At 37.0% G+C, this 27,096-nt stretch overlaps 1 protein-coding gene across 6 annotated transcripts; it reads left to right on the forward strand.

Annotated features, from left to right (window-relative positions):
* Positions 1-37: 37 nt before the first annotated feature.
* On the forward strand, positions 38-25,812 carry swt1 (SWT1 RNA endoribonuclease homolog). 6 transcript variants are annotated; one of them, XM_016290577.1, is made up of 17 exons: positions 38-149; positions 973-1,034; positions 2,054-2,147; positions 2,319-2,383; positions 4,926-5,991; positions 6,451-6,489; positions 6,564-6,693; positions 7,071-7,166; positions 7,268-7,456; positions 7,617-7,710; positions 7,962-8,119; positions 8,213-8,370; positions 8,545-8,683; positions 13,480-13,622; positions 13,705-13,847; positions 15,052-15,195; positions 24,720-25,812. In XM_016290577.1, the coding sequence occupies exons 3-17, from the start codon at positions 2,064-2,066 to the stop codon at positions 24,805-24,807; spliced, it is 2,736 nt and encodes a 911-aa protein (XP_016146063.1). In that variant the 5' UTR covers positions 38-149; positions 973-1,034; positions 2,054-2,063; the 3' UTR covers positions 24,808-25,812. The 6 variants fall into 6 exon arrangements, with proteins under 6 accessions (XP_016146063.1, XP_016146067.1, XP_016146062.1 ...); XM_016290581.1 differs by lacking the exon at positions 973-1,034 and adding an exon at positions 16,380-16,447 and having other exon boundaries at positions 15,052-15,262; XM_016290578.1 differs by lacking the exon at positions 38-149 and adding an exon at positions 458-507.
* Positions 25,813-27,096: the final 1,284 nt, after the last annotated feature.

The raw sequence follows: 27,096 nt of genomic DNA on the forward strand, positions 1-27,096 counted from the left end.
TCAAACTACGCGAACTAAAAAGAGAGCGGAAGTGAACTCAACCAGGCGAGGCAACTGGCAGACAGTGCAAGAACTGCTGTCATTGCTTCAGAATTTTCTTCTCTTTCTGTCATTCAGCATCGTATTTAACAACATTCCTCCCATTTTTGGTAGGTAAAGCTCTTTCACTTGTAGTAGACTCTTAATTTCCACCAGTTCCTCGGTATGATAAGATTTTAAGTTTTAAACATTAAGGAAGGTCGGGACAAATGTGATATGTTGTAAATAATCGGTTGTAATTTTTGTCACAAGTGTATTTCTGTATGACTTAAAGTTGGCACATATTCATAAGTTCCTACATATTCAGTATAGAGATATAATTGGGGTGTTTCAGTTCAGTTGATTCACATTGGCGTTATCTGTTCCTCAAGGATGAATTGGATTTCTTTCTGGGATTTGCTGATATGCAGCTCTTGGGAGAAAACCTGTTTTCCTTGTACTTAGTTCTAACTAGAAAGGCACTCTTAGGTACAACATTTTTGTATTAAAAGTTTCCAATGTTGTTAAGTTTTTCATATTCAGTTATGTGTTATCCTTTATGATTTCTTTATTGATACTCTTCATCAGAATCATATTACTGTCTTATGTTACTCATATACTCAATATTATTATTTTATTATTTATTATCATTTGCATTCATTATATTCCGCAGCCGTAGTATTTTTCTCCTCGATTTGACATATAAAGGTACATCTTGTTATGATTAGAAGGTGTTTTCGGGTAGGATGATGGAAACTTTTATGTTCTTAAAAAATATTTTGTCTATGTAAAGGATGTCTTTTGTCTTTCCACTTCACGTGATACTCTTTTCCAAGAGCTGGTATTTGCAAGATGATATTTGAAGATTGCTTAACTCTGTTGTTTCTGCTAAAAGGATGTAAAACTACAACCCACGTCTATTTTTATCTGACTTCTACCTACTGCATTTCACAGGTCATGTCAACGTGACCTAGTCCTGACCTTAATTCAACTTAGGCAGTAATATTTGACAACAGGTAAATAATGACATAATGGGTAAATTCGTTTGACATTTATGATCCAGGCAAAAACATCTGCTGATGTTGTAAGAAGATTAGTTAGTTTTCCAGTATATATACGTATATCCCAATTGGCTTTTCATCTTAGCTTTTTCTTTTCTTCTGCTCGCATCACATGCTTCAAAGACCTTTGTCTCTTCACTTCTGAAAATTATTGTACTTATTATAAGATTATTCTCTTAGAAATTTGAGCAGAATATACTCAGTTTGGATTTTTCTTGCATTTTAATTTTTCATTATGATTATCATCTGTAATTGTTATCATTTATGAATTTGTCTTCAAATAAATTAAAATTTTACTGAAAGACTTCGTCTCCCTGGATCTCTCAGTGCATCAAAAAGTACTATTTAAATGATTACTGTTAACATTGTAGCAAAAATCTGTATGTAAATTTTAAAATCCAAAGCTAGATGTCCTTACCTCCCCATATTTTTCCCTATAAAAATGTTAATAATATAATTGGTTTTGTTAATGAAAAGTGTACCCAAACGCCACCTTTAAATTTCTGCGTTTTAATGTTATTTTAGCATTTTTATATATTATTATAGTATTCATTAATATTATTCATATATTAGAATTTTTTATATTCAGTTTTCATTTTAATGTAGTTACTGTTATAGGCTTTTATTAGTTTTGGGCTTTTAATTATTTCTATTTTGTTTTTTTTCTCTCCAATTTTAGTACTTTATCTTCAACTTATTTCAGTTAGATGCCACGACAACTAATATTTTTCTAATATTTATCTTTTATTTCAGCTTCATTTCAATTAATGAAACAGTTTTTAATCATTTTAGTTTAGCTAACAACACTGGTACATTTGAAGTAACATGATGTAAACACTGTTCAGCACTATGGTTTTACTGCTCTCATCTTAAAAAGTATAATGAACAACCAACTTGTGGAGATCTTACATTAGACACAGTATTTTTGAAAGAAATTGTTTAAACAATATGACAAATATTATGTTCTGTCATAGGGTTTTGAGGATGTCAAGCAAGAAATCAAAGAAGAAGAAACACAAAAAGGAGGAAAGAATCTCATCAAACTCTACACATGAGGATGAGAAGAAGGTGAGGAATCTGCAGCAAAATATTTTAAAAATAATTTATCAGTCAGTTTGGCATGTTCATTCTCATTCGTTTTAGCATTAAATTATTAACATTAATTATTGTTTGTATCACAAGTTTAAATCACATAGGATAAAAGCAATTGGTAAATGAGTGAACGGTTTTTGGTCACAGGAGAGAGAAGCAAAGAGATTCAGCAGCCCAAAAAGAAAACACAAACATCATCATCGCCATGTAAGGTGGGTCTCAGGTCAAAAAAATATTTGTTAATTAGAATTCATCTTTGAGTGTTTTTCATATACTTGTATATATTGCATATACCATATTGTATACAACTGACATCCTGTCATCTTTTCTACATCTGATAATATTTTAATTTACTTTAAAAAAGAAAAAAAGACATAAGTCTGGGCTCGACATTAAGACTTTTCATGTGCATCAGTCTTTCACTTATTTGTGTAAATATAATTTATTCTGAAGCAATATTCTCATCAGTGTTCTGTGAGTGCTTACTTAAATCAGATTTCCTCCATAAAGGTCTGTTTGTCAGGGTCGGGGATGAAGGGATGAGGCGAGGACTCAATAGTGCAGAGTAATGGACTTTTATTAATAAAATAAAACAAAAACTACCCCGTGGGGGAAAAACAGGCTGGCATGCTAAGGCAAGGCAGGATCAGGACACATCTAGGGTGATACGATGATGAACTGGTACGGGACTGCAAACACAAGGAGAATAAATAGAGAGCAAATAAGGAGGGTAACGAGGGAACAAATGTGGGGCAAATTAACCAATAATCGGGTAACAAGATGGGTGGGGTCAAGACAATTGACATGAGAGCAAATGGCACACAGGAAACAGACAAAAGCCAAGTGCTCACACAAAACAAGCACATGGCCAGCAAAACAATCACAAGCCATGTGCTTGAACAAAACAAGACACGAACACGCGGCTAATGAGAAAACTCATAAGCCGCGTGTTCACACAAGACAAGACAGCATGCAGCCAGCGAAAACAAAGCTGCATGCTACACAGCACAAGACAAAACAAGACATGAAAAGCATGCAGCCGATAACATGAGCTGCGTGCAACAACAACAACACAATACAACAAGAAAAGCACGCGGCTGAAGACGAACCGCGTGCTACACAATACACAACACACATGGACAGAAGAGCGTACGGCCGAGCGAACTCGAGACCGCACGCTCCCACAACAGACAGAACATGGAGCACGAGTGTCCGGACCCCGACATGAAATTGAAACTCGACAAGACATGAGTGCCAGGATCTGAACACCATGTTCCAACATGAAACAGGATACGCAGACGAGAGCGCACGGCTCGAGCACTCTCGAAGCCACGTGCTCACATGAAAACAACGACACGACGGGTGTCAGGGCTCTGTCACAAAACCATGAATTACACTAGACCGAAGTGACAGAACCCTGACACTGTTTTGTTCCTTATTAAATCTATGCACCGTCTTTCATGACAAATTCTTAAATGATCAATAAATACAATTAGAGTAATTAGACACTATTGGGCTGTAACCATATCATATCATATGAAATCAGTATCAACAAAAGTCATTTTTCCACCACAGAGGAAACACAGAAGTTGCATCTGAAGTGGCATTTAGATGTATTTACACAGAAGCTCAGAAGTATCATGAATGCATTTACATTGCAAAATTACAAATGCATAAATAATGTTGGGGGATTAATGTTTTAAATAAAATTTTCTGAATATGCAAATGGGAAATATTGGAAAAGTGCAATGATACTTCTAAATATGAAACTAAACCGCCAATAGGTGGCGGCAAGTGACTGTTTTAATGAGTGAGTGAGTGAGTGAGTCATTCAGTCATTCATTCAACCGATTCGTTCAAATTACTGATTCATTCAAGAATGAAGCAAGTGATCGTCTTTATGAATAGGTAATTGAACCATTGACTCACTCGATTCGTTCAAAAACGCTGAATCATGCGGTTACGAAACCACATAATGTTTTCATTGGAGATGTGCGAGTCCTGCTGTACATTTGTGTGGAACTCTTTTCGTTGGTGAAAAAGAGCAAAAACAGTCAATATTATGTCTAAAATGTAAGTCACTATATATTAACGTTAATACTTGTTTGTTGGACTGTTTTATAAAATAAATGTCACATTTGCAATGAGCTTATGATAGTGCTGTTACTCAACTGTTTATCATATGTTATAAATATAAAAACTCAACATTTTGACTTTTTAGCACAGTATGTATGTTTGTTCTGTTTTACCAAAGTATGTTTGTATGTTTCTTTTTGTGTGCTGTTGCCCTCATCTGTTTTGATTTCCCCGTAAGTCTCTCTCACACACAGGTTGTCACCGTCAATACATTATGCATTATCAATATAAAATAAGAACTATTCTCATCGAAATTTCGGTTTTTATCTTGTTGTTTTTTGATATTGCCGTTTTAATCAGCCTATTTGTCCGGTTGGGCAAGTAAAATTCTCTTTCACTCGCCCCTTCAAAAAGTCCACTCGTCTACTAAGAGTGATTATCAAACATAATGTAATGTAATAATAATGTAATCCAAAAGTTTAAAATGATCAGCATAATAAATGTAATTAAAATAAAGAAGAACCTAATAAAGGCGCTTAAAAGAAAGAAAGCAAATATAGAAAGTAAATCATATCACATTTGTATATTTCCTCAGTCACCGTTTTCTCACCAAAGAGTTATTGTGAGTTATCTATTCAATAAAACTTACCACTGGCTTCTTTTTCTAATAATTTGCAGTTCTGGCCAAGACAAAGCTAAAGAAAGGAGGGCCACCGACTCAACATCAACAAGAGGATTTGAAGGAAGATTCAAGAAAACAGAAGTTAGAGACAGAAAGAGCAGAGAAGAAAGATCCCGAGAAAGCCAAGCAACAGAGAATTCCAGGCCAGTTTTCAAGTCACCTGTCACACATGAGAAAGAGCAACTAAATCCCAAAAGGAAGCATGAAAATGCAAGTCCCCATATCTCAGGGAGAAGCTCCAGCAGGCATGCTGCAACAAACCAGCCTTCTTCAAATGAGTTGGAGAAAAAGAGACGGGAGCTGGTGTCGAGGAGATCCACAGCAGAGTATCCCAGGTGGATACCTGCAAAGGATGATTGTCCCTCTGAGAAACTCCAGGAGAAAAGGAGGAAGCTTGTGAAAAGGCCGTTGTCACCAGAGCTTCATGCTGAACCCAAACGAAGAGACATTAAAAATATGACCAATGCTGCACATGCAGAATCTCATTCTGAAGTTCAAAAGGAAATGAGGAAGACATTGGAGGCCAGGAGGTACAAGAAGATCAACCGTAATGTTGGTGCACAGAGTTCTCATAACAACTCCAAAGAAGCTTTGCCAGTAGTGAAACATGTAGACTCTGGATCTAAACTGAAATTACAAGAAGACATTTCACCCAAGAAGCAAGAGCATGTACACTTGGGTAATGTACCTGATGTATTCTTAGGAGAAAAAAGGCCATCCCTTGGTGGTCCCACAGTAAATGTCAGTTTCAAGATCCCAAAGAAGGCCAGTGCTGTTAAAGCTTGGACAAACACGGATGTGTGTAATGTGAATTCTGCAGATAGCAGGACTCAAAGTACCGCTCAGCCTTCTTTCCCTGGTTCCACTCCATCTAAACACAAATTTCTCATCTCACAGCAGCAAGGACAGAGGCTTCAAGAGGTTTCTGCTCAAACCTCTCATAAACCCACTGCTCTTAGCTCATCACATCTTTCATCTATATCTCACCAAGTCCAGCAGGCACACGCTGACAAAACAAGAGAGGTGACAACGCCGAACAATACTTCCTGCAAGGTTCAACATGTAAGTGTCTTGCATTTGGACCAACTTCATCTGAATCAGTGGTGAAAGACGGTTCTCGCTGTTGCATCCTGTGTTATTTTGCTGTTTTGTAAATTGATTGCTCCACTTTTCAGTGGTGATTTTAAAACACCTGTCGTGCAGTCGCCAGACCAACATCATGCTGTTGTACTTGTACAGAAGACTTGTTTCTGTACTGGAAAAGTAAAAGTTGTGATAGATCCACCACAGTTCTATAGCAGAATGCAGTGAGATCTGTATGAGAGTTCACTAAAACCGTGGCTAAAAGGCTATTTGCAAACTGGTTAACATTATCCAATAGTCCTCACAGCATTACAGACAACAAAAAAGAGAATATGGTCAATTTTAGACCGTATTTAAGAGCAAACAACAGTGAATTTGAACTTTATTAATGCTGCTGAATTGTAACATATCTCTAAAACTTGTTTTGTACAATTTCAGGTAACTCCTCAGGAAGAGACCTTGGACTGCGACCATGAGGTTAACAACATGCCTAGGATTTTAGAATGAAATCTTCTGTGTTTGTTTCTCATTCTGTTTCGTTCATTGTTTAGATGGAGCTGGTGGAGGAGCTTCTTCTGGCACGCTCTGAGAGGCGACTACAGGTGAAGTTGGTGGAGAACTGTGGAGAGCTCACCTGCATGGACATTGACCCTCCAGAAGAGGGTGCCAGCACAATGCTAAGTAAAGTCACCTATGCATTTAAAAAAAAAAAAACTTATTACTGAAGTGGCTAAAGGCCCATTCACTAAGAAATGTAACTATAAAGAAAATATAACATTAACTGTGTCAATGTTTGGATGGATGTCAATGTTTTTATAGTTCATCAGCTGCCAAAAAAGATTGTTGTGAAAGTGAATCCAACCATATCATTCCTCTGTGCCACTATTGTTGTAGTTGTGGTGTGGACTGTCTTATGTATTTACATTTAGAATGATTTAAAATGATATCTTTATTGTTATTGTTATCATCATGATAAAGCTTGTAAAGGTTCTTTTATTTGAATCATAATGCATAATTGTGCTTTATTGTCTTTGTGTCTTTAATTCACACATGTGAAGAGCAACATAAACATGGCCTGCTTATTGTTCTGGATACCAATGTGCTGCTCAGCCACCTGGAGTTTGTGAAGAAGATTAGGTCACATGGTCTCGGTGGTAAGAAAAAAAAGAGAGTTTTTAAGATGCTAGCTTTTTAACTTTAAAACATTTGAAGAATTATGTGGGTGCAGCTTTTCACTCTGAACGCCCCATCACAGGGCTGGGGTTCCCCACTTTGCTGATCCCATGGGTTGTGCTGCAGGAGTTGGACTATCTAAAGAGTGGTAAACTCTCCAGCAAGGTGGAAGACAAAGCCAGACCTGCTGTCCACTACATTTATAGCTGCCTGAAAAATCAGGAGCCCAGACTTGTGGGTCAGTCAATGCAGCAGGCCTCCCAAGCTGTTGGTGAGGAATTCTTATCCTGAGATGCATTATTATTTACATTTACATACTTTTCAAGACATAATTTTGACATAGCTGCACCACTCCTAATCTGCCATAGTACTGTGCATACTATGGATTCTATGATTCCGGCCATGTGTCTAATGGCTTTTCTCTCCTTTAGGTGGGCCTGGTGTTGTAAATAATGATGACAGAGTGCTAGAGTGTTGTCTGCAGTACCAGGCTCTGTACCCAGAGGGAGCTCTAGTTCTTTGCACGTGAGTATAAACAGTCATACCTCAGTTTCACCTCTAGGCATGTCTGCACATTAAGAACATTCCCATTTATTTGATCTGTCTTGTCATTTGACAGCTAATGAAATGCAAGCTGGCCATGTGTTTGCTTTATGAATGAAGATGATCTGATTTAATGATTATATTTCAGCCATTAGTGTCACCCTGAAGAATATTCTTATTGAAGGTACAGGACATGCCTTCCTGCTGCTCAAATATATATATATTTTTTGTAGCAATGATAAGAACTTATGCAGCAAGGCTCTGCTCAGTGGGGTGAATGCCTTAAGTAAGGCAGACTTGGTACAAGAGGTGGAGGGAACCAGATCTACACTTCTAAACTACATCCATGCTCAACCCGCTGTGCCGCCCCCAGCTCGACCTGTAGAGAAAGGTCAGCTGTTATGTGTCACTGTTTTTGCTTCATTAGTAGCATTTTTCTGAATACCTGAATGTCATTTTGTTGCCACCCCCTGTGTGAATGAAGCCGAGGAGGAAGGATCACAAAAGAATAGACGCAGCGATGCAGCAGAGGAACGACAGTTGAGTGAGTGTGTGTCTTTGCTGGAGTCCTGCCTCCAGGGTGCGCTGTCTGAAGTGCTGGAGGAAGAGATGAAGGCAGCTTATGGAGAACTGTGGACTGAGGTACCACTGCACTCTCTGCACACATTGATCTATTCATCTATTAATATTTTATGAAGTTTATATTAAGAGCTGCTCCTCATTCATCTAAATGCATTAGTCATATCTAAAGTGTGATTCAAAGCTTAGATTCACTGTAGTCCCATTCTCTGTGACCTTATCTGTTTGTGTATGCAGATAGTGTATGTGAAGCCTCCGTGGAATCTGGAGGGGCTGCTCAAGTGTTTTAAGAAGCACTGGATCGCTGTGTTCGGAAGCATTATTAAGAGGAGCCTGCTCAGCTGTGTGGAGATGCTGAGTGACTGTCTCTGTTCAGGTGTGTAAGTCTTACTACTTTAGTCTGATACTGATTACTATAATAAACTAAAATTTTATTCTGCTCTAACTTAGAATCTCATTTTTACTTGAATTATATTCTAATTTGAGAATTTTGTTGAGTCTTGTTCTATCCCATTTTAAAATTGTATTTATATTCTATTCAAGAATTCTGTTCTGTTACACTACCGTTCAAATGTTTAATGTACTTTTAATTAGCAATGATGCATTAAATTGATCAAATGTGACAGTAAAGACATTTATAATGTTACAAACAATTTCTATTTTAAATAAATCCTGTTTTGTTTGAACTTTCTATTAACCAAAGAATCCTGAAAAAATCTATCATAGTTTTCAAAAGAAAAACTGTGAGAATGATTATTAGAATGATTTCTGAAGGATCATGTGACACTGAAGACTGGAGTAATGGCTGCTGAAAATTTAGCTTTGGCATCACAGGAATAAATTACATTTTAAAATGTATTAAAATAGAAAGTAGTTATTTCAAATTGCAATAATATTTCACAATATTACTGTTTTTACTATATTTTTGATCAATAAATGCAGCCTTGGTAAACCTTCTTAAAAAACTTTTAGGGGATAGTTCACCCAAAAATTCTGTCATCATTTACTCACCCTCAAGTTTTTCCAAACCTGAACACACACAAAAAAAAATATGTTGAAGAATGTAGTTAACCAAACAGTTGCTGGTCCCCAGATTGTGTGGGAAGAAAATACTATTGAGTATATGATCACAGAAATCATCTTTGGGTAAACTATTCCTTTAAAGGTTCCAAACTAAAAACCAGTATAATTGGTGTGTGTGTGTGTGTGTGTGCGCATCTCTTGAGTTTGTGGTTTTGATCCACACTCATACACACTCTGTTCTCATGTTGTATGTGGAGTTATGAGTTTGACCTCATTCTGCCAATCACTGCAGCAGGAGTATGACTGTGGCTTTCTTCTCTGCTGCCTTTGGCCATGAGCCCAGCCCAACAGAGGGGAGAAAGGGAGTTTGTGCTGGAATGGAGGGGTGGAAAAGTACCGGGGGCCTCCTGTTCTTGCTTAAATGTGATTTGCTGCGCATTATGGAGTTGAGAGAGTAACCTTCACTCATTTAGTGTGTTCTTTTGTTTTAGTGGGTTAGTGGTATGTGTCCAAGAGGTGATAAACGGGTGTCACTCCCACTTAGAGCTGTGAACACATTTGTGAACCTTTGTATTCTGCCTACTTCTGTCTTTTTCCTATTATACCCAGTAATGGGAATGTATTGTGACACAGTAGAAAATGTGTATGAACTGTATTGCAGATGGGCATGTGTGTCCATCTTATCTATCTAATCTCCGCAGTGGTGTATAAAGTACCTGAGAGCCATACTCGAGTAAAAGTACAGATATCTTTCCAGAAAATGAGTTTGGTAGAAGTTGAAGTCACCGTTTACAAATATTACTTGAGTAAAAGTCTTAAAGTATGCGATATTTAATGTACTTAAGTACGAAAAGTATTTTTTGAAAGTAAAAGTACAAGTAAATGCAAAATGGAAAAGAAGCAAATAAATATCTATATAAAAAAAAGTTCATACAGCTTGAGTAGCAAGATTGTGTTCAGTTTTAACTTATTCTTCCATTTTGTATTTTTGGGTAAGAATAAGAAGCACTTCATCCGGTACTTAGTGTCTTTCATTCCAACATAAGAAAAGATTTCTGGAATCTGCGTCTGAAGTGGCATTTAGATGTATTTGCACAGTTTAATGTATCTCAGAGGGGACATGGAAGCATTTAAACTGTAGTTACAGATGCATAAATAATATTTTGTTTTTAACATAATATGTTGAAGACTGATATTTGAAATGATTTTAAAACATGAAGAAAAAAAAGTCAAAATGTTTTGTATTTTTGGGTAAGAATAAGAAGCACTTCATCCGGTACTTAGTGTCTTTCATTCCAACATAAGAAAAGATTTCTGGAATCTGCGTCTGAAGTGGCATTTAGATGTATTTGCACAGTTTAATGTATCTCAGAGGGGACATGGAAGCATTTAAACTGTAGTTACAGATGCATAAATAATATTTTGTTTTTAACATAATATGTTGAAGACTGATATTTGAAATGATTTTAAAACATGAAGAAAAAAAAGTCAAAATGTGAAATTAAAACCGCCAGTAGGTGACAGCAAGTGACTATTAATGAGTGAGTCATTGAGCTTCAACAGATTCGTTCAAACGGCTGATTCATTCAGGAACAAAGCATTTAAGTTAATCACTGAATCATTTATTCAACCGATTCGTTCAAAAAGCTGATTCATTCAATAAGTAAACACCGTCCATTGCTCAGAGACAAGAAGCACTTCATCCGGTACTTAGTGTCTTTCATTCCAACATAAGAAAAGATTTCTGGAATCTGCGTCTGAAGTGGCATTTAGATGTATTTACACAGTTTAATGTATCTCAGAGGGGACATGGAGCACAGTTTAATGTATCTCAGAGGGGACATGGAAGCATTTAAACTGTAGTTACAGATGCATAAATAATATTTTGTTTTTAACATAATATGTTGAAGACTGATATTTGAAATGATTTTAAAACATGAAAAAAAAAAAGTCAAAATGTGAAATTAAAACCGCCAGTAGGTGACAGCAAGTGACTATTAATGAGTGAGTCATTGAGCTTCAACAGATTCGTTCAAACGGCTGATTCATTCAGGAACAAAGCATTTAAGTGAATCACTGAATCATTTATTCAACCGATTCGTTCAAAAAGCTGATTCATTCAATAAGTAAACACCGTCCATTGCTCAGAGACGCAAAACAGTGCTGAGATCTTTGTTTGGAACTATTTTCATTGGCAAAATTGAGCAGTAACAAGCAATATTATGTCTAAAATGCAAGTCACTTCTTGCTAATTTACTGAACTTGTATAAAATGATTATTAAATGTGTTCATGCTAATATCTGCAGAAAAACGGTACTTATTGTGTGATATAGATTAACTATATTAAATTATATGAATATAAAAAGCATTCAGAAGCATTTTTTCCATCTACAATTTAGAATGCCTTGAATTTTGAGTTTTAATATACTAATAAATCATGTGCATGCACTCTGTGTGTGTGATTTGGTGATATACAGGTATACTTGTCAGATCGCACATCATTACAACAACACTTACCATATTATCGCAGAAGATATACTGTATATCGCACACCCCAGACTCGACTTGAGTGGAAAATGAAATCATCCGCGGTTGTTTGCGCACTTGTTTGCATGAGCAAAGGTGTTTTTAGGAGTCTAACTTGCAAGCGCCAGACCACTGATTCGACAAAATTCGTCAAACCTGCTTTCCTCTAGTCCTTGTTCTTCTGACTGCTGACTATTTTGTAGTAAGTAACGAATATGCTTCGGGGAAATGTATCGGAGTAAAAGTATACATTTTAATTAGGAAAAGTAGTGAAAGTAGTAAAAGTAAAAGTTGTCTGAAATATAAAAACTCAAGTACAGTCATGGCCAAACGTTTTGGCTGTGACAAATTTTGTGTTTTGCAAAGTTTGCTTCTTCAGTATTTGTAGATTATTTTTCCACATGTTTCTATGGTATACTAAAAAACAATGTTATGCATATCATAAGTTTTAAAGGCTTTTAGGCAAAAATATATAACGAGTCAATATTTACAGTGTTGACCCTTGTTCTTCATAACCTCTGCAATTCGCTCTGGCATGCTGGATATTAGCTTCTGGGCCAAATCCTGACTGATGGCGATTAATTCTTGTCTTATTAGTTCTCAGAGTTGATCACAATTTGTGAGCTTCTGCTTGTCCACTTGCCTTTTGAGGACTGACCACAGGTTCTCTATGGGATTGAGATCTGGGGAGTTGCCTGGCCACGGATCCAAAATTTCAATGTAATGATCTTCGAGCCACTTTCTATCACTCTTGCTTTGTGACATGGTGCTCCATCATGCTGGAAAATGTATGGATCATCACCAAATTGCTCATGGATTGTTGGAAGTCGCTCTTGCAGGACGTTTTGATACCATCCTTTGTTCATGGCAGTGTTTTTGGGCAGAATTATTAGAGAGCCCACTCCCTTGGTTGAAAAGCAACCCCACACATGGATGGTCTCAGGATGCTTCACTGTTGGCGCGTCACAGGACTCATGGTAGCGTTCACCATTTGTTCTCTGAACAATCAATTTTCCAGATGTCCCAAACAGTCGGAAGGGAGCATCATCAGAGAAAATAACTTTGCACCAGTCTTCTGCAGTCCCGGTATATTTATTCTTTCAGGTGCAATATTCTTTGTAGCAATTTCCTTGCATGTGAGGCCATTTTGATGCAAAGCGATGATGGCTGCACGTGTTTCTTTGGAGGTAACCATTGCTAACGAGGACACAATGATTGGAAGCGCTTCTTCCCTCCTTTTATAGCAATCAGTCTGCTCTTACAATCTAATTAGTATGATAGTGATTTAACCTGACTAGTACTCATTCACACTTTCACATGTGCTGCTGATATGATTAGTCAATTAATGTTAGCTGGTCATTTTGTGTCAGGATCAGAAACGGTGAAATTAGTTTTTTTGTTTTTGTGAAAAGTAAATTTTTTGGCCAATTAAGCTTTTAGCAGTTATTTAAAATGCATCTGATCACTCTACACAATAATCTAGAAACAATGTGAATGCAAAACACAAAATTTATGTCACAGCCAAAACTTTTAATACTTAAGTACTGTAACGAAATATTATTACTTTGTTACATTACACCACTGAATCTCAGTTATATTATGTTGTGTTGTGTCTGTCTGTAGACAGGTCCATAGAGCACAGATCTTTTCTCAGAGCTGTGAGATTGGCTGCAGAGCTGCTGTTAGCACTGGCTGGCAGATCTCCATACAACGGTCATGTAGCTCAAGCTCTCTCTACCATTCATATGCTACAGCAAAGACTACAGGTCAGTCTCATTATGATACAACAATGGATAATTGTTTCATTCTAATTGCTTATGACATGAACTGTGTGTGTGTGTGTGACAGTCTCCAGTAGAGGGTGATGACACTGATAAAGAGGACTCTCTGATGGCAGAGATAGAGGAGGATGTAGCTCCGCCTCCTCGGACATCCCATCAGGAAGTTTGGGCATTATTTGAGAGCATCTGGAACAACGTGTGTCAGATTAGGTGAGAGAGTCAATGACAAAGACTGAAGTGTATTTATTTCTCAACATGCACTACTGCTCAGTAGTTTGGGCTCAGTAAGATTTTTTTAAAGAAATTTAAACTTCAAAGATCAAAGTTATAATGGTCCATAGAGCACAGATCTTTTCTCAGAGCTGTGAGATTGGCTGCAGAGCTGCTGTCAGCACTGGCTGGCAGATCTCCGTACAACGGTCATGTAGCTCAAGCTCTCTCTACCATTCATATGCTACAGCAAAGACTACAGGTCAGTCTCATTATGATACAACAATGGATAATTGTTTCATTCTAATTGCTTATGACATGAACTGTGTGTGTGTGTGACAGTCTCCAGTAGAGGGTGATGACACTGATAAAGAGGACTCTCTGATGGCAGAGATAGAGGAGGATGTAGCTCCGCCTCCTCGGACATCCCATCAGGAAGTTTGGGCATTATTTGAGAGCATCTGGAACAACGTGTGTCAGATTAGGTGAGAGAGTCAATGACAAAGACTGAAGTGTATTTATTTCTCAACATGCACTACTGCTCAGTAGTTTGGGCTCAGTAAGATTTTTTTAAAGAAATTTAAACTTCAAAGATCAAAGTTATAATTTTTACTAAATACAAAATATTTGTATTTTTAAATAAATGCTGTTCTTTTGAACTTTCAGTTCATTCAAAAAATATATTTTTTATCATGGTTTCCACAAAAATATAAAGCAGCACAACTGTTTTCAACATTAATATAAATACAATGTTTCTTGCGCATTAAATCAGCATTTTAGATAGATTTTTGAAGGATCATGTGACACTGAAGACTGGAGTAATGGCTGCTGAAAATTCAGCTTTGCCATCACAGGAATAAACTACGTTTTAAAAATATATTAAAATAGAAAGCTGTTATTTTAAGTTGTAATAATACTGTAATATTACTGTTTTTACTGTATTTTTTTAAACTTCTGTAACATCTTTCAAAAATATTACATTCTTTTTTTTGTTTGTTTGTTTTGTGTTTTGTATTCAGTGTAGGTTTTATAGACATTCTTTGCTAAAATATTACACTTGAAGAAATTGAAGAAATGCTGATCTACCTTACACTATCTACTGAGGCTTTACCGACAACAAACAAAACAGAAAGTTCACTGCATTACAGTGTTATTTTACTTATTTGTTTTCATTGTTTATTTCCGTTTGTTTCTCTCTCTTCAGTTCAGCTTTGTTTACAGCACTCCACTACGCTCCAGGAACAACTGAGCCCAGCCGGCCATCTACCTCACCCCAACCTCAAGAAGCCCTCTCCTGCCTGCAAAGGCTCTCCACTGCACTGAAACAGCTACTGGAGGCTCTTCAGAGGTACACACATGCTAAAAATCACACACAATTGTGCAGTCCTAGAAGCATCTATTACCATTCCAATCATGTGCCTCCAAGCAGAATTTGCTCAGTGTGTGTCCTTAGTCACTTGAGCATGTTGAGGACAGAGGTAGGTGTGTGTCACACATGGGGGGCGGTCTTTATCCGCATAATCGTTAGTACATACTCATTATCAAACCCTCTCCTAATCCTTTATGGGAGCATGTCTCTGTGATTCACTTCTGTTGCTCAGCATTCCTGCAGCTTTTACGGCTCATAGATTGCAGGCAGACGGATTTTACAATGACATGGCAATTTTTCCTGTAAATTAAGTACTCTGCATCTCACGAGCAGAAACCGTGGAGTGTATCATAGTTGTAGTTACACAGAGACGGCTATATATGTTGCAGTGTAATAGCAGCCATGACTTACCTCACTGGCATACTGAACTTCCTGCTTGTATCATTGACAGCCTCTTAATAAATATATAAATCACTAATAAAAAAAATAAGGTCTCAAATAAATCTAAACTCTTGTAAGGTAGCATGTATGAGGATCTTTTTTTGAGTCTTCAGATAGCTTAGTTCTGGTTGTCAAAGAATCAACTACCATTCAAAATTTTGAAGTCGGTAAGATTTTTAAATGTTTTTTATGCTCACCAATTTGATCGAAACATTCGTAATATCAAAAGATAGAAAATAACTTAAATTTTTTTTTATTTTAAATGTTTTAAAAAGCAATTTATTACTTGTCAAAACTGAATTTTCAGCAGCCATTACTCTAGACTTCAGTGTCACATGATTCTTCAGAAATTATTCTAATATGCTGATTTGCTGTTCAGATAACTCAAGTAATTTCTTATCATCATTATAACAGTTAACATTTTAACAGTGATACTTTTTTTTTGAAAGTTCACAGAAGCAGCATTTATTGTGAAATAGAAATATCTTTACTGTAACTTTTGATCAATTTAATGCATTCTTGCTGAATAAAAATATTAATTTTTCTCTCCCCCAACCCCTACCCAACTAAAAATAATTAAAAATCTTACTGACCCCAACATTTTGAACTTTTTTTTTTTAACAATACATTCAGCATAAATCTGAGGCGGTGATTATCCAGTACATGTGTGTCGGGCTGGACGTTGTGTACTAGATGTTAACAGAAATGCTTTCTGCTTTCAGATTGCTGCTATGGAGCCACGTTTCACTGCTAGGGACCTGTTTGATTGCGTGTCTCAACAGGAATACCGGTTAGTTAAGAGTCATGAGATAGATGAGACTCATTACTTTATCTGCAAGTCATACTCACAGATTTTTTTGCTTTTATTAACCCGGCTACGTGCATAGTGCAGTTTGTTCTGTTATGATCGTTTCAACACTGCCCACATTCAGCAGAAAGGCATTTCAGCTGGAGCACAGCATTCTGTTCTCAGGTCAGTGCTCGCTTCAGCAGGTCTCGGCAGGCATCTACTGTCTCAGAGGACTAGTTTCCACTTTAAGAGCGTTATTGCATCATAATCCTACCCAAACCTCAGAAGACAGTTCTGGTTTGAATGGCAAAATGAATCATGACCTGTTTATTGTTCGTTGTGTACATGTGATATTAAAATCCTATTTGGATTTTCATTGAGAATTTAGGGGCAGTATGGGTTTTTTTGTTTGTTTTTTGGAAAGAATTTAATACTCTTATGCAAGGATGCATTAACATTGATCAAAAATGACAGCAAAGACTTGTACAATGTTACAAAAAATTATTTCAAATCCATTCTGTTATTTTGAATTTTCTATTCATCAAAGAATCATCAAAATTCATCAAATAAGAAATGGTTTTTTTAGGAACCAAATTAACGTTAGAATGATATCCGAAGGATCATGTGATGCTGAAGACTGGAGTAATGGCTGCTGAAAATTCTGCTTATTTTAAAGTTATATTATAAAATGTATAAAAACAGAGAACAGTTATTTTAAACATTGTTAATATTTCAGCATATTATAACAGTTTTTTTTTTTCCAAATAAATACAGACAAAAAAAGTCTTACCGACCCAACTTTTGAACGTTAGTGTATTTTGATCAGATTTTCATTCCGGCATATATCTAGTTAAAATTTTGATTGCATATCAAAGAAATTCTCTCTCAGCTAAAGGTATAAATCATACAGGGTATATACAGGTTTTTATAAAGCACAAAAAAGTGCAAAAAACATAAAAGGTCAGCATTTGTAAGCTGTTGCTTATTTTATATATAAGAATTTACATTTTAATCTCACCACTAATGTTGGATTTCGAGTGGAATGCTTGTTATTTTAGTTGAGTTTCTATACTAAATAAACTTGAGATTTGTGTGCTTCACAAATCTAGTTAGATCTAGTGCTCTGACATTGCGCTGCATTCTGTGCAATAACTCTCACTAATGTGTCAGCTGTGTAATAACAGGTTATGCTGAAAACTGTCCTCTTGTGCACTCTAAATCACACTTTGATACTGAGGAAGGCATTATTGATACATAGAGTGCATTTAATGATACATCACCTCTTTCCCCTGAGTCGTTAGCCAGTATACACAATTCTGGTTAAGATATTTCGCAATTTATTCCTAGCAGTGTTCAAAGGTGTTTGTGAAACTTGTTCTAACTGGAAACTAGAACATAAGCATGTTTTATCTTGCCTTAAAGATTTTCATATTATTCAGTGTATAAAGACTCTAATGTGATTGCACGCGTAAATATTAAGATTTGCATTGATGTGGTTTTATGTCATTTTACTATAGAAGAGACTCATTTGATGGCTTGATAAAACAATTTCCAGATTACACCTTTAATTTTTTTAAATGAATTGTTCCCAGGAAACTGGAGGATAAGGAATCTGACAGTCAGAAAAGAAAAAGTTAAATTAATAAATACACTGTAATATTAATGTGTCACAAGCATATCTGTGTTGTATTTTGGTTATCAAAAGCAGTTGTCATTGCAATGTAATATAATAATTGTATTTTAAAAAGCACATTTCAAGTCCTCAGTCATTTTACAATGCCAGTAACGAATATCATAGACAGATCTATACAGATCATTAGTTTATGAACATTCAAATATAAATATTTGTATATATATATAAATAATATCTTAATGTATATATTTTATAGATATTTAAGCTTTCATAGAATTTATAACTGTTAGAAGTTTAGCTAGTTGTATTTAAGTTTAATGTAAAAAATTTAAAATAATAATTTTGCATTTTAAAAACGTGTCTCTAGACCTTGAAGGGTGTTATCTTATTCCATTTTTAAAGGGGTCATGTGATGCTGCTAAAAATAACATTATGTTGTGGATTTGGTGTAATGCAATGTGTTTATGCGGTTTAAGGTTCAAAAAACATTATTTTCCACATAATGTACATTATTGTTGCTCCTCTATGCCCCGCCTTTCTGAAATGCGTCGATTTTTATAAAGCTTATCGTTCTGAAAAGCGAGGTGTACACTGATTGGCCAGCTATCCAGTGCGTTGTGATTGGCCGAATACCTCAAGCGGGTGACGGAAATGTTACGCCCCTACCATACTGTGATGCCCTGTGTCCCGGCGCGACAAGACAAAAACAATAAAACCCATTACAAACAAGGTATTTGTTGCATCCAGTGGGGACATAATTACTGATTATAATGATTTATACTGTCTTTTTACGCGTTGCGTATCGCGTTGCGTAAACATAAAACCATATCTGCATTTGTGATCGGAGAAATGACAAACAACAAGCCCTACTCTACACTGCTCAAAACCCGCGTTTGAATCGTCAGTGGCAAATTCTTTAAATATAAAAAACTTACTTACAGGCTGTGAGTCAGAAGCGCCAGACTGTCCTTGCAAAGTTGGAACTGCCCCACTTTATAGAAACAGACACCGGCATTGTAGGCTATTCTCACAGGAAACAGTCCTCTCCCTCCGCAAAATGTGCTGCACACATCTGAATATTTGGGTTGAACTGTTCTGGAACAGTGTTGTAAATACAACTTAACCACTGATTTCTAGTTGTGTCCTCTTTTGAAAGGTCAAACAAAGTAGTTTAGCTTTCACAACGAAACACACGGCGGGCTAGAGTGAGGAACGGCCGGCAGCCTAGAGTTAGCTGCGGCCGGTGGGCTTGAGAACGGCGCGGCCGGCAGATTCGACGAAGGAGCGGCCGGTGGGCTTGTGGTGACCACATGTGATGACACCGGGCTGGACTCGCTTCATCCACGGTGAAAGCCGATCTGGCGATCGACAGCGCAAAGTTTCATTAGCGACCAGCATGGATCAGCTCTAGGCATGATGAAGCAGATATCGTTCTCTTTTGGAAGGCCAAACAAAGTAATTTCGCTTTCACAACGAAGCACACAGCGTCTTCATGACATGGCGGCAGCGGTAACAACAATACTACAGCGAGAATAAAAGTCGCGCCTTCTTTCTTTGCATGAACATTTGGGCGGCGTTATGCAAATCTTACCACATAGTGATGTAGATATGTGGGGGGGGGGGGGTTAGAATGAGCCATTTTAGGTAGGCGTGGTTAACTCTTCACTTTTATAAAGAATATCTCTTTGGATTTGAGACTTTAGTCTTTACAACTTTACAGATCTTCTTTATGCACCAAGAGCTTGTAACACTCCAAAGAGAAAGGAAAAATTGAAATCGCATCATATGACCCCTTTAATTCTATAAAAATGTCAATCAGTTAAAATACAACATTTTTATATTGTTCTATATATCATATAGTGTATCCATATACTAGATGTGCATAAAGTTATTGCAAAATTCTAAATTTAGCATGCTGTAATTTGCAAATTTTACTTAAGGGAAGGCTTTGCTCAATTTACTGAAATGTATTATGGTGTGTACTAATCAACTTAATAACTAACCAATCCTACTACTGGAAGCATGGCTTATGAATATGTATGTTAAGTTACTTCACTCCAGAGCAAAGTCTTCATGACTAATCCACTTTCTCCATAATTAATTTAATGATTAATATTCACACAGTGTAACTTAATTTTCCACTGGGCTGTATTTACATGTTAAAAGTGTCATGTTTGCACTGTCAGCTCTGGTTTCTTAATCTCATTTGTAACTGTTTATTAAGCAGGATTGCCACTTGCAAACTTTGACTCTGCGTGTGTTTGTCAAGGCTTTGTTAGTCTGTGTCTTCAGGGCCGAAGAAGATGTTCGTTGATTAACCTTATCAGTCAAGTGTAGCGACACGCTCGCGCGCACATTTGTAGAGCCATTGACAGCTGATCTTTAGCAGCTCACTTACCTCAGCTCAGTCAATGAGCCGCGACACCCAAGAACTCCGTGACCTCATTTCACGCACTAATCCACGTGTGTCAAATGCAGGCTTTAATGGGCCTGATCAGAACTGGCAGATAATGTATGCCAATGCGCAGACACAATGATCAGGTCATGTGCCCAAACTGTGGTGGCATGACTGAATAACACCCACAAATACATATGAAGCATACATTATCAGTTGCCTCAATGTGACCTGTTACATAACACACTGGTTTCAGTAAGCTATCAGGCTTTGCTTCGGCTTTCTGAACATTTCATAACTTTAGAAAGACTTTAGAAGTCAGTTGGGCTGTCATCTCATGTACTATTGATTTGTGGCCTCAAGATTACTTAAAATGATCCCTCCCGAAGTTAATCTGTAACTAAAAGCTCCAGTATATGTTTTACGGTACCAGAAAACTGTTATTTATTGATGTTCATGAACATCTTGTCTTTAGGTGCTAATTCTCTCAACAGGGGTTCATATCTAAGCAACCAGGCACCGCGCTGACGCTGTCAACTCATGACGTCTGAGACGCTGCTGCTGCTGCTTTTATCTGATGTTCAGTGTTGCGTGTTTGTTTTCGAGCGAGCACCGTCACTGCGGTGTTATGTTCTGTTTAGTTGTCGTTTTGTTAAGGATTGGCTTCATAAAGCATTCACTCTGCTGTCGTTGGCTTTCTCGCTGCCAACATGTTGTACAGTTGCCATGGCAGCACTGTTGTGAAGTGGATAGTTGCAAGGCTGAAGGAATGGAGTCCTTTGTGTTCACCACAAACCACATCCCATACTTTTTAGTTTTTTTTATTTTTAGCTTTTTATTTGTTTTGGAAAAAAAGGGGTTATATCCTATACATAGGTTAAACACTGTATGCTATTGCTCAAATGTTTGGGGTCAGTAGATCTTTTTTTTTTTTAAAGAAATTATGACTTTTATCCAGCAATGATGCTTTAAATTGATCAAAAGTGACAGTTAAGACTTTTATATTGAAAAATTCATTCTATGTCAACCCTTCTGTTGTTTTGAACTTTCTATGCATCAAAGAATAAAAAAAAATGTGTAACAGGTTTCACAAAATATCAAGCATCACAACTTTTTTCAACATTGATAATAAGAAATGTTTCTTGAGCTGCAAATCAGCATATTAGAATGATTTCTGAAGGATCATGTGACACTGAGTAGTAAGGGCTGCTGAAAATTCAGCTTTGCTATCACATGAATACATTTCATCTTAAAATATATTAAAATGGAAAAAGAGTTATTTTAAATTGTAATAATATTTCAATATTACTTTATTTTTTACTATATTTTTGATCAAATAAATGCAGCATTGATAGCACAAGAGATTTCTTTCAAAAAACATTAAAAAGTCTTACTGACCTCAGACTTTTGAACAGTATAGCGTATAGTGGTTATAAGTATTAGAGATGCACTGATCATTTTCATCATATGGCCAATATTATAATTCTGTCTTGTCTAAATAAATAAATAAATAGTAAAACATTAAAACTAAAATGAGTCATTTTAAATGCTATGCCACATCATAATGTACATTATGAAAAATGTATATTCGTTTTCAAAACTTAGATTACATTTGACAATGTATCTTCAATACATTCAAAATACAGTATGTATTTTCAGAACTATTTATGAAATGAGCAAAGACAGCATTCCAGGCCAGTCCTGGTCTTTACTTCCACCATACCCTTCATTATATAAACCAGCTTAGTGAGGGTTTGCATTGGAGAAGGACAAGTGCATGCATTCCTTCATTTTTTTTTTTTTTTTTGGGTGGTTATGTAACATCCATTGGGGAACACAAAATGTGAACAAAATAAGGCAACAAGCAGCAACAGGTTGCAAGAAAGAGAGGGAGGAGAGAAATAAAGTAACACAATAATGGCCTTCATTCAAGTCAGTTGTGAAACACTGTGCCAGGGAGAGAGAGAGCAGACTGCCTGTGTGACTGTGACGCAGAGATTTCTGCAATTGTTTAAATGCCTTTCCTTTCCCATGAACGCTAGTAATAAGCACGGGGAACAATTTCGTTGTAGTCAGTAAAGCATTTCCTGTAGATATATAAAGTTAACGGCATGCTAACTTAGATTTTTGCAATTGCCTTGTATTAAAGGGGTCATAAATTAAAAAATTTTTATTAATAAATTCTGTTTCCTTAGGTGCATTTACCATTTTTGTTGGATTTTTACATCAAAATCTGTCATAATTTAGAAACAAAAGACCATTTTCTTCCCAGATTTTAGCCCTCTGATTTAAACGCTTCAATTTTAGCCCATAAAGAACTCTTATAATTTGCAGTAAAACTGCTGCATTCATTATTAAAGTAAAAAATTGTATAACTATATAAATATATGAAGTGTCCTCATCAGGTCTCTGCAAAGACATTTTTTCAGCCACCTTCTCTCGATCTCTTTCGCTTCCTGTGTACGAGACATCCACTTCCTGTTTGGAACCACAGACAGTGTAGCAGAAGTTATCCTGTGTGAAGTAAAACAGCAGGAACAATCAGGAACACTAACAACTGTTTAGGCAGATCAAATCGTCATTGCTTAATTTGCTTACTGTTCCAACCATAGACTGTAAAAAAAGATGGACGACGCGTCTCCTATTCCTTCCACTATAGAAAAGTGAAGCCAAAGCATCTCAGTATGGCCGCTGCCATCTTGAGTAAATGACGTCATTTGGAGCCCAGGTCTGCGCAGTAGATATTCGTTTGGAGCCAGAGTCTGCGCAGTAGAGATTCATTTGGAGCCCGGGTCTGCACAGTATATATTCGTTTGGAGCCCGAGTCTGCGCAGTAGAGATTGATTTGGAGCCCGGGTCTGTGCAGTAAAGATTAATTTGGAGCCCGAGTCTGCGCAGTAGAGATTGATTTGGAGCCCAGATCTGCGCAGTAGATATTCGTTTGGAGCCAGAGTCTGCGCAGTAGAGATTCATTTGGAGCCCGGGTCTGCGCAATATATATTCGTTTGGAGCCAGAGTCTGCGCAGTAGAGATTAATTTGGAGCCCGAGTTTGCGCGGTAGAGATTGATTTGGAGCCCAGGTCTGCGCAGTAGAGATTCATTTGGAGCCCGGGTCTGCGCAGTAGAGATTCATTTGGAGCCAGAGTCTGCGCAGTAGAGATTCATTTGGAGCCCGGTTCTGTGCAGTAGATATTCGTTTGGAGCCAGAGTCTGCGCAGTAGAGATTGATTTGGAGCCCGAGTCTGCACAGTAGAGATTGATTTGGAGCCTGGGTCTGCGCAGTAGAGATTGATTTGGAGCCCGAGTCTGCGCAGTAGAGATTGATTTGGAGCCCGGGTCTGCACAGTAGATATTCGTTTGGAGCCCAAGTCTGCGCAGTAGAGATTCATTTGGAGCCCGAGTCTGCGCAGTAGAGATTCATTTGGAGCCCGAGTCTGCGAAGTAGAGATTGATTTGGAGCCCGGGTCTGCGCAGTAGAGATTCATTTGGAGCCCAAGTCTGCGCAGTAGAGATTGATTTGGAGCCCGGGTCTGCGCAGTAGATATTCGTTTGGAGCCCGAGTCTGTGCAATAGTGTCGTGAGGTGGAGCGGCGGTATCAAACTCCCGCAGACCCAATCAACCAAAATGACACGCCCCGTTTTTATAGCATCAAATTACTAGCTAAAATCAAACTTATCACAAAAACGAACAATTGAACATATATCAGCGTGATAACAACTACCTTAAATGACCAAAACCATCTTTCGGAAAGCTGTATTGGAATCTAATTAATTTTTTTATTTTGACTCAAGTACCATTCGTTTACATGGAGAGGGCGGGGTTTATGACCTGTACTGCATCCAGCCACCAGGGGGCGATCAAAGAGTCCGCAGCTTCACTTTTCAGGACGTGTGTGAGGCACACCCAACCTTCATCCTATCTGCTTCTATTTTGTATCAAATAGAGAAGAACAATGAAGAATGTTGTCCAATGTAACCCTTTTTAGTTCACCCAAAAATGAAAACTGCCATCATTTACGTGTCGTTCCAATTTTGTATAATCTTATTTCAGTGGAACACAGAAGGAGACATATTTGAATACTAATAATTATATAGAATGATTTATTTATATTTTTTGTTTCGAAAAATACAGAATCACGAAAAGTCACACTTAACAATAACCTTATTGTTTTATTCCGTGATGGAAATAAGCTTCCTTACAAACATGAGCGAGAAGTCTTATGTGTATATGTGTGTGTTCTCAGGGAGAAGCTGTGTGTGGGTGGAGCGCAGCTGTCTGCGCTATATGTGAATCTGGATCACTGTGCTGCTGCTCTGAGCTCTTGGCCCTGATTTACCACCCGACTTTCCATGTTTGGACCCAGCCAACTGTGTGCTTACTATCAGACCAGACTCCTTTGGACCTATCTGGTTTTGATAGCAGAGTCATAATCTACTGGAACCAAAGGTGCATCAACCTACTGATCCTCTGTCCTTGTACCAACCTGTAGCAGAGTTAGTGTGTCAGTCACATGAGCCTGACTTATTATGCAAAAGCATCTAGGCATCAAGGGCTATCAGTCTATATAAACTGGAATTCAAGAAGTTGGACTGTGTTCTAGTTCTTATTTTGCAGTTATAATCATTGATATATATTTTAAATTGTATTAAATTATTTGGACTATTTATTCACCATACTTTATAAGTAATGTGACCCATTTTGGGAAAAACTGTTTTAGTGATGTTTAAAAAATTGTTATAGGTTTGTTGGTGCTTTTGGTGTTTTATATTGAAGAATGTAAAATTGCTATATGTTCAATTTCTGTTGTGCCACTTAAAAGTCCTCCTGACGTTTGGGAGCTGTTGTGGTAACAGGTTATTATGTGTTCAGAGAGAAACTGAGGTATTACTTCAAGACACTGTCTCACATGACATTCAGTGCTACGATGCTCTCAATAAGTAGTGAGTGCGACAGTGAGTCACCTGTTAAAAGCCAATTTTCTTGGGCGTCAGTCTAGCCACACTTCTGGAAACGATCCTGAAATCCGCTAATTTGTTCCATGGTTCCAAGAAGGTACATTTCGTCACCAAATAAGTTAGTTACGACACTTACACTGTTTAGGTCTGATAAGCTGCTGTAATTTCCTATTCTCGTCGTAAATCTTAGTTCTGTCACTGCATATGAAATACCAGCACCAACATGATCCTCAGTCATTTATGACAGATTTTTTTAATTAATATTCTCTGATTTCATGTGAAACAGTATCTATGCATAAAATGTTTATTTGTATTAAAGTGTGAATAGTTCAAAAATAATATATATTTTCCTTTATATATATTTGGATTTTGATTAAAACATTTGAGCATCAATGACTTGCCGTTTTTTTTTTGCCACATATAACCCAAGGATATTAATCTGGGTTTCTGGTTTGTAAGGCAGCACTATGACATCATAGTTTGAGAGGCTTTATGGGATTATGGGAACAGTGATGATATTCGTCTTCAGATTACACCAATGTTCAATGACATTAGCAAGATAAGAGCTGTGTTCATAGGTCACTGAGGTCAAAAGACATGATTACAGTATTTAAATTATTTTGTGGTGTTTTTAATTCTTTAATGCCAGGCACTTGTAGATGGACAAGAAAAATTATATATTTTAAATATTATTTTGTCATAATAACATCCTTTTACATTTGACATGCGTCCAAACTGTGGTATACTTGAGCTACCTCCCATTAAAAAAATAGGTAGCACAAATCGATAGCAAAAAATGCTACCTATCAGATTGTGCTACCAGCATCTTATTCATGTGGTATAATTCATGTGGTTTTTTTTAATGTCCATACCTACCCCTACCCTTACCCTTAAAACAATGTAAATATATTTTTGGTAGCGCAATCTGATAGGTAGCATTTTTCACTATCAATTTGTGCTACCTATCTTTTCAATGGGAGGTAGCACAATCTGAGTGGGTAGCACAAATTGTCAGAACACCGGCTCCTGCATCAGCAGCACCGCACGCATGCCTCGTGGTACTCTTGTGAATGTGCGTCAAAGACTGCTGTGGAAGAGAATAAATTGTTGAATAAGTTGTTATTTTTGTTTTCTTTGCACTCAAAACTATTCTCGTAGCTTCATAACATTAAGGTTGAACCACTGATGTCACTTGGATTATTTTAACATGACTTTACTACATTACCTTTCTGGGTCTTGAATCTGTGAGTTGCATTGCTGTTTATGCAAGGTCAGAAAGCTCATCATCAAAATATCTTAATTTGTGTTCCGAAGATGAACGAAGGTCTCATGGTTTTTGGAACGACATGAGGGTGTAATTAATGACCGATTTTTATTTTTTGGGTGAACTAACCCTTTAATGTACGAATGTGAGTTTGGTTATAGAATACTTTTGTCACGCCAGTAAATTACCAAATTGTGTGTGAACGTATAAACATTTAAAGGGGTCATATGATGCGATTGAAATTTTTCCTTTCTCTTTGAAGTGTTACAAGCACTTGGTGCATAAAGAAGATCTGTAAAGTTGCAAAGACTAAAGTCTCAAATCCAAAGAGATATTCTTTATAAAAGTTAAGAGTCAGCCACGCCTACCTAAAACAGCTCGTTCTAACACGCCCCCACATG

This window comes from Sinocyclocheilus grahami, unplaced genomic scaffold (genome assembly GCF_001515645.1).
Source record: "Sinocyclocheilus grahami isolate Dianchi unplaced genomic scaffold, SAMN03320097.WGS_v1.1 scaffold260.1, whole genome shotgun sequence".
Classification (NCBI taxonomy): Eukaryota; Metazoa; Chordata; class Actinopteri; order Cypriniformes; family Cyprinidae; genus Sinocyclocheilus; species Sinocyclocheilus grahami.

Bases quoted from the DNA above. Each gene is read 5' to 3' on its own strand.
- swt1 (XM_016290581.1), top strand. From the start codon at position 2,064: ATGTCAAGCAAGAAATCAAAGAAGAAGAAACACAAAAAGGAGGAAAGA. The intron at 7,711-7,961 runs GTGAGTATAAAC...TATTTTTTGTAG, and splicing joins GGAGCTCTAGTTCTTTGCAC to CAATGATAAGAACTTATGCA. The intron at 8,371-8,544 runs GTACCACTGCAC...TTGTGTATGCAG, and splicing joins ATGGAGAACTGTGGACTGAG to ATAGTGTATGTGAAGCCTCC.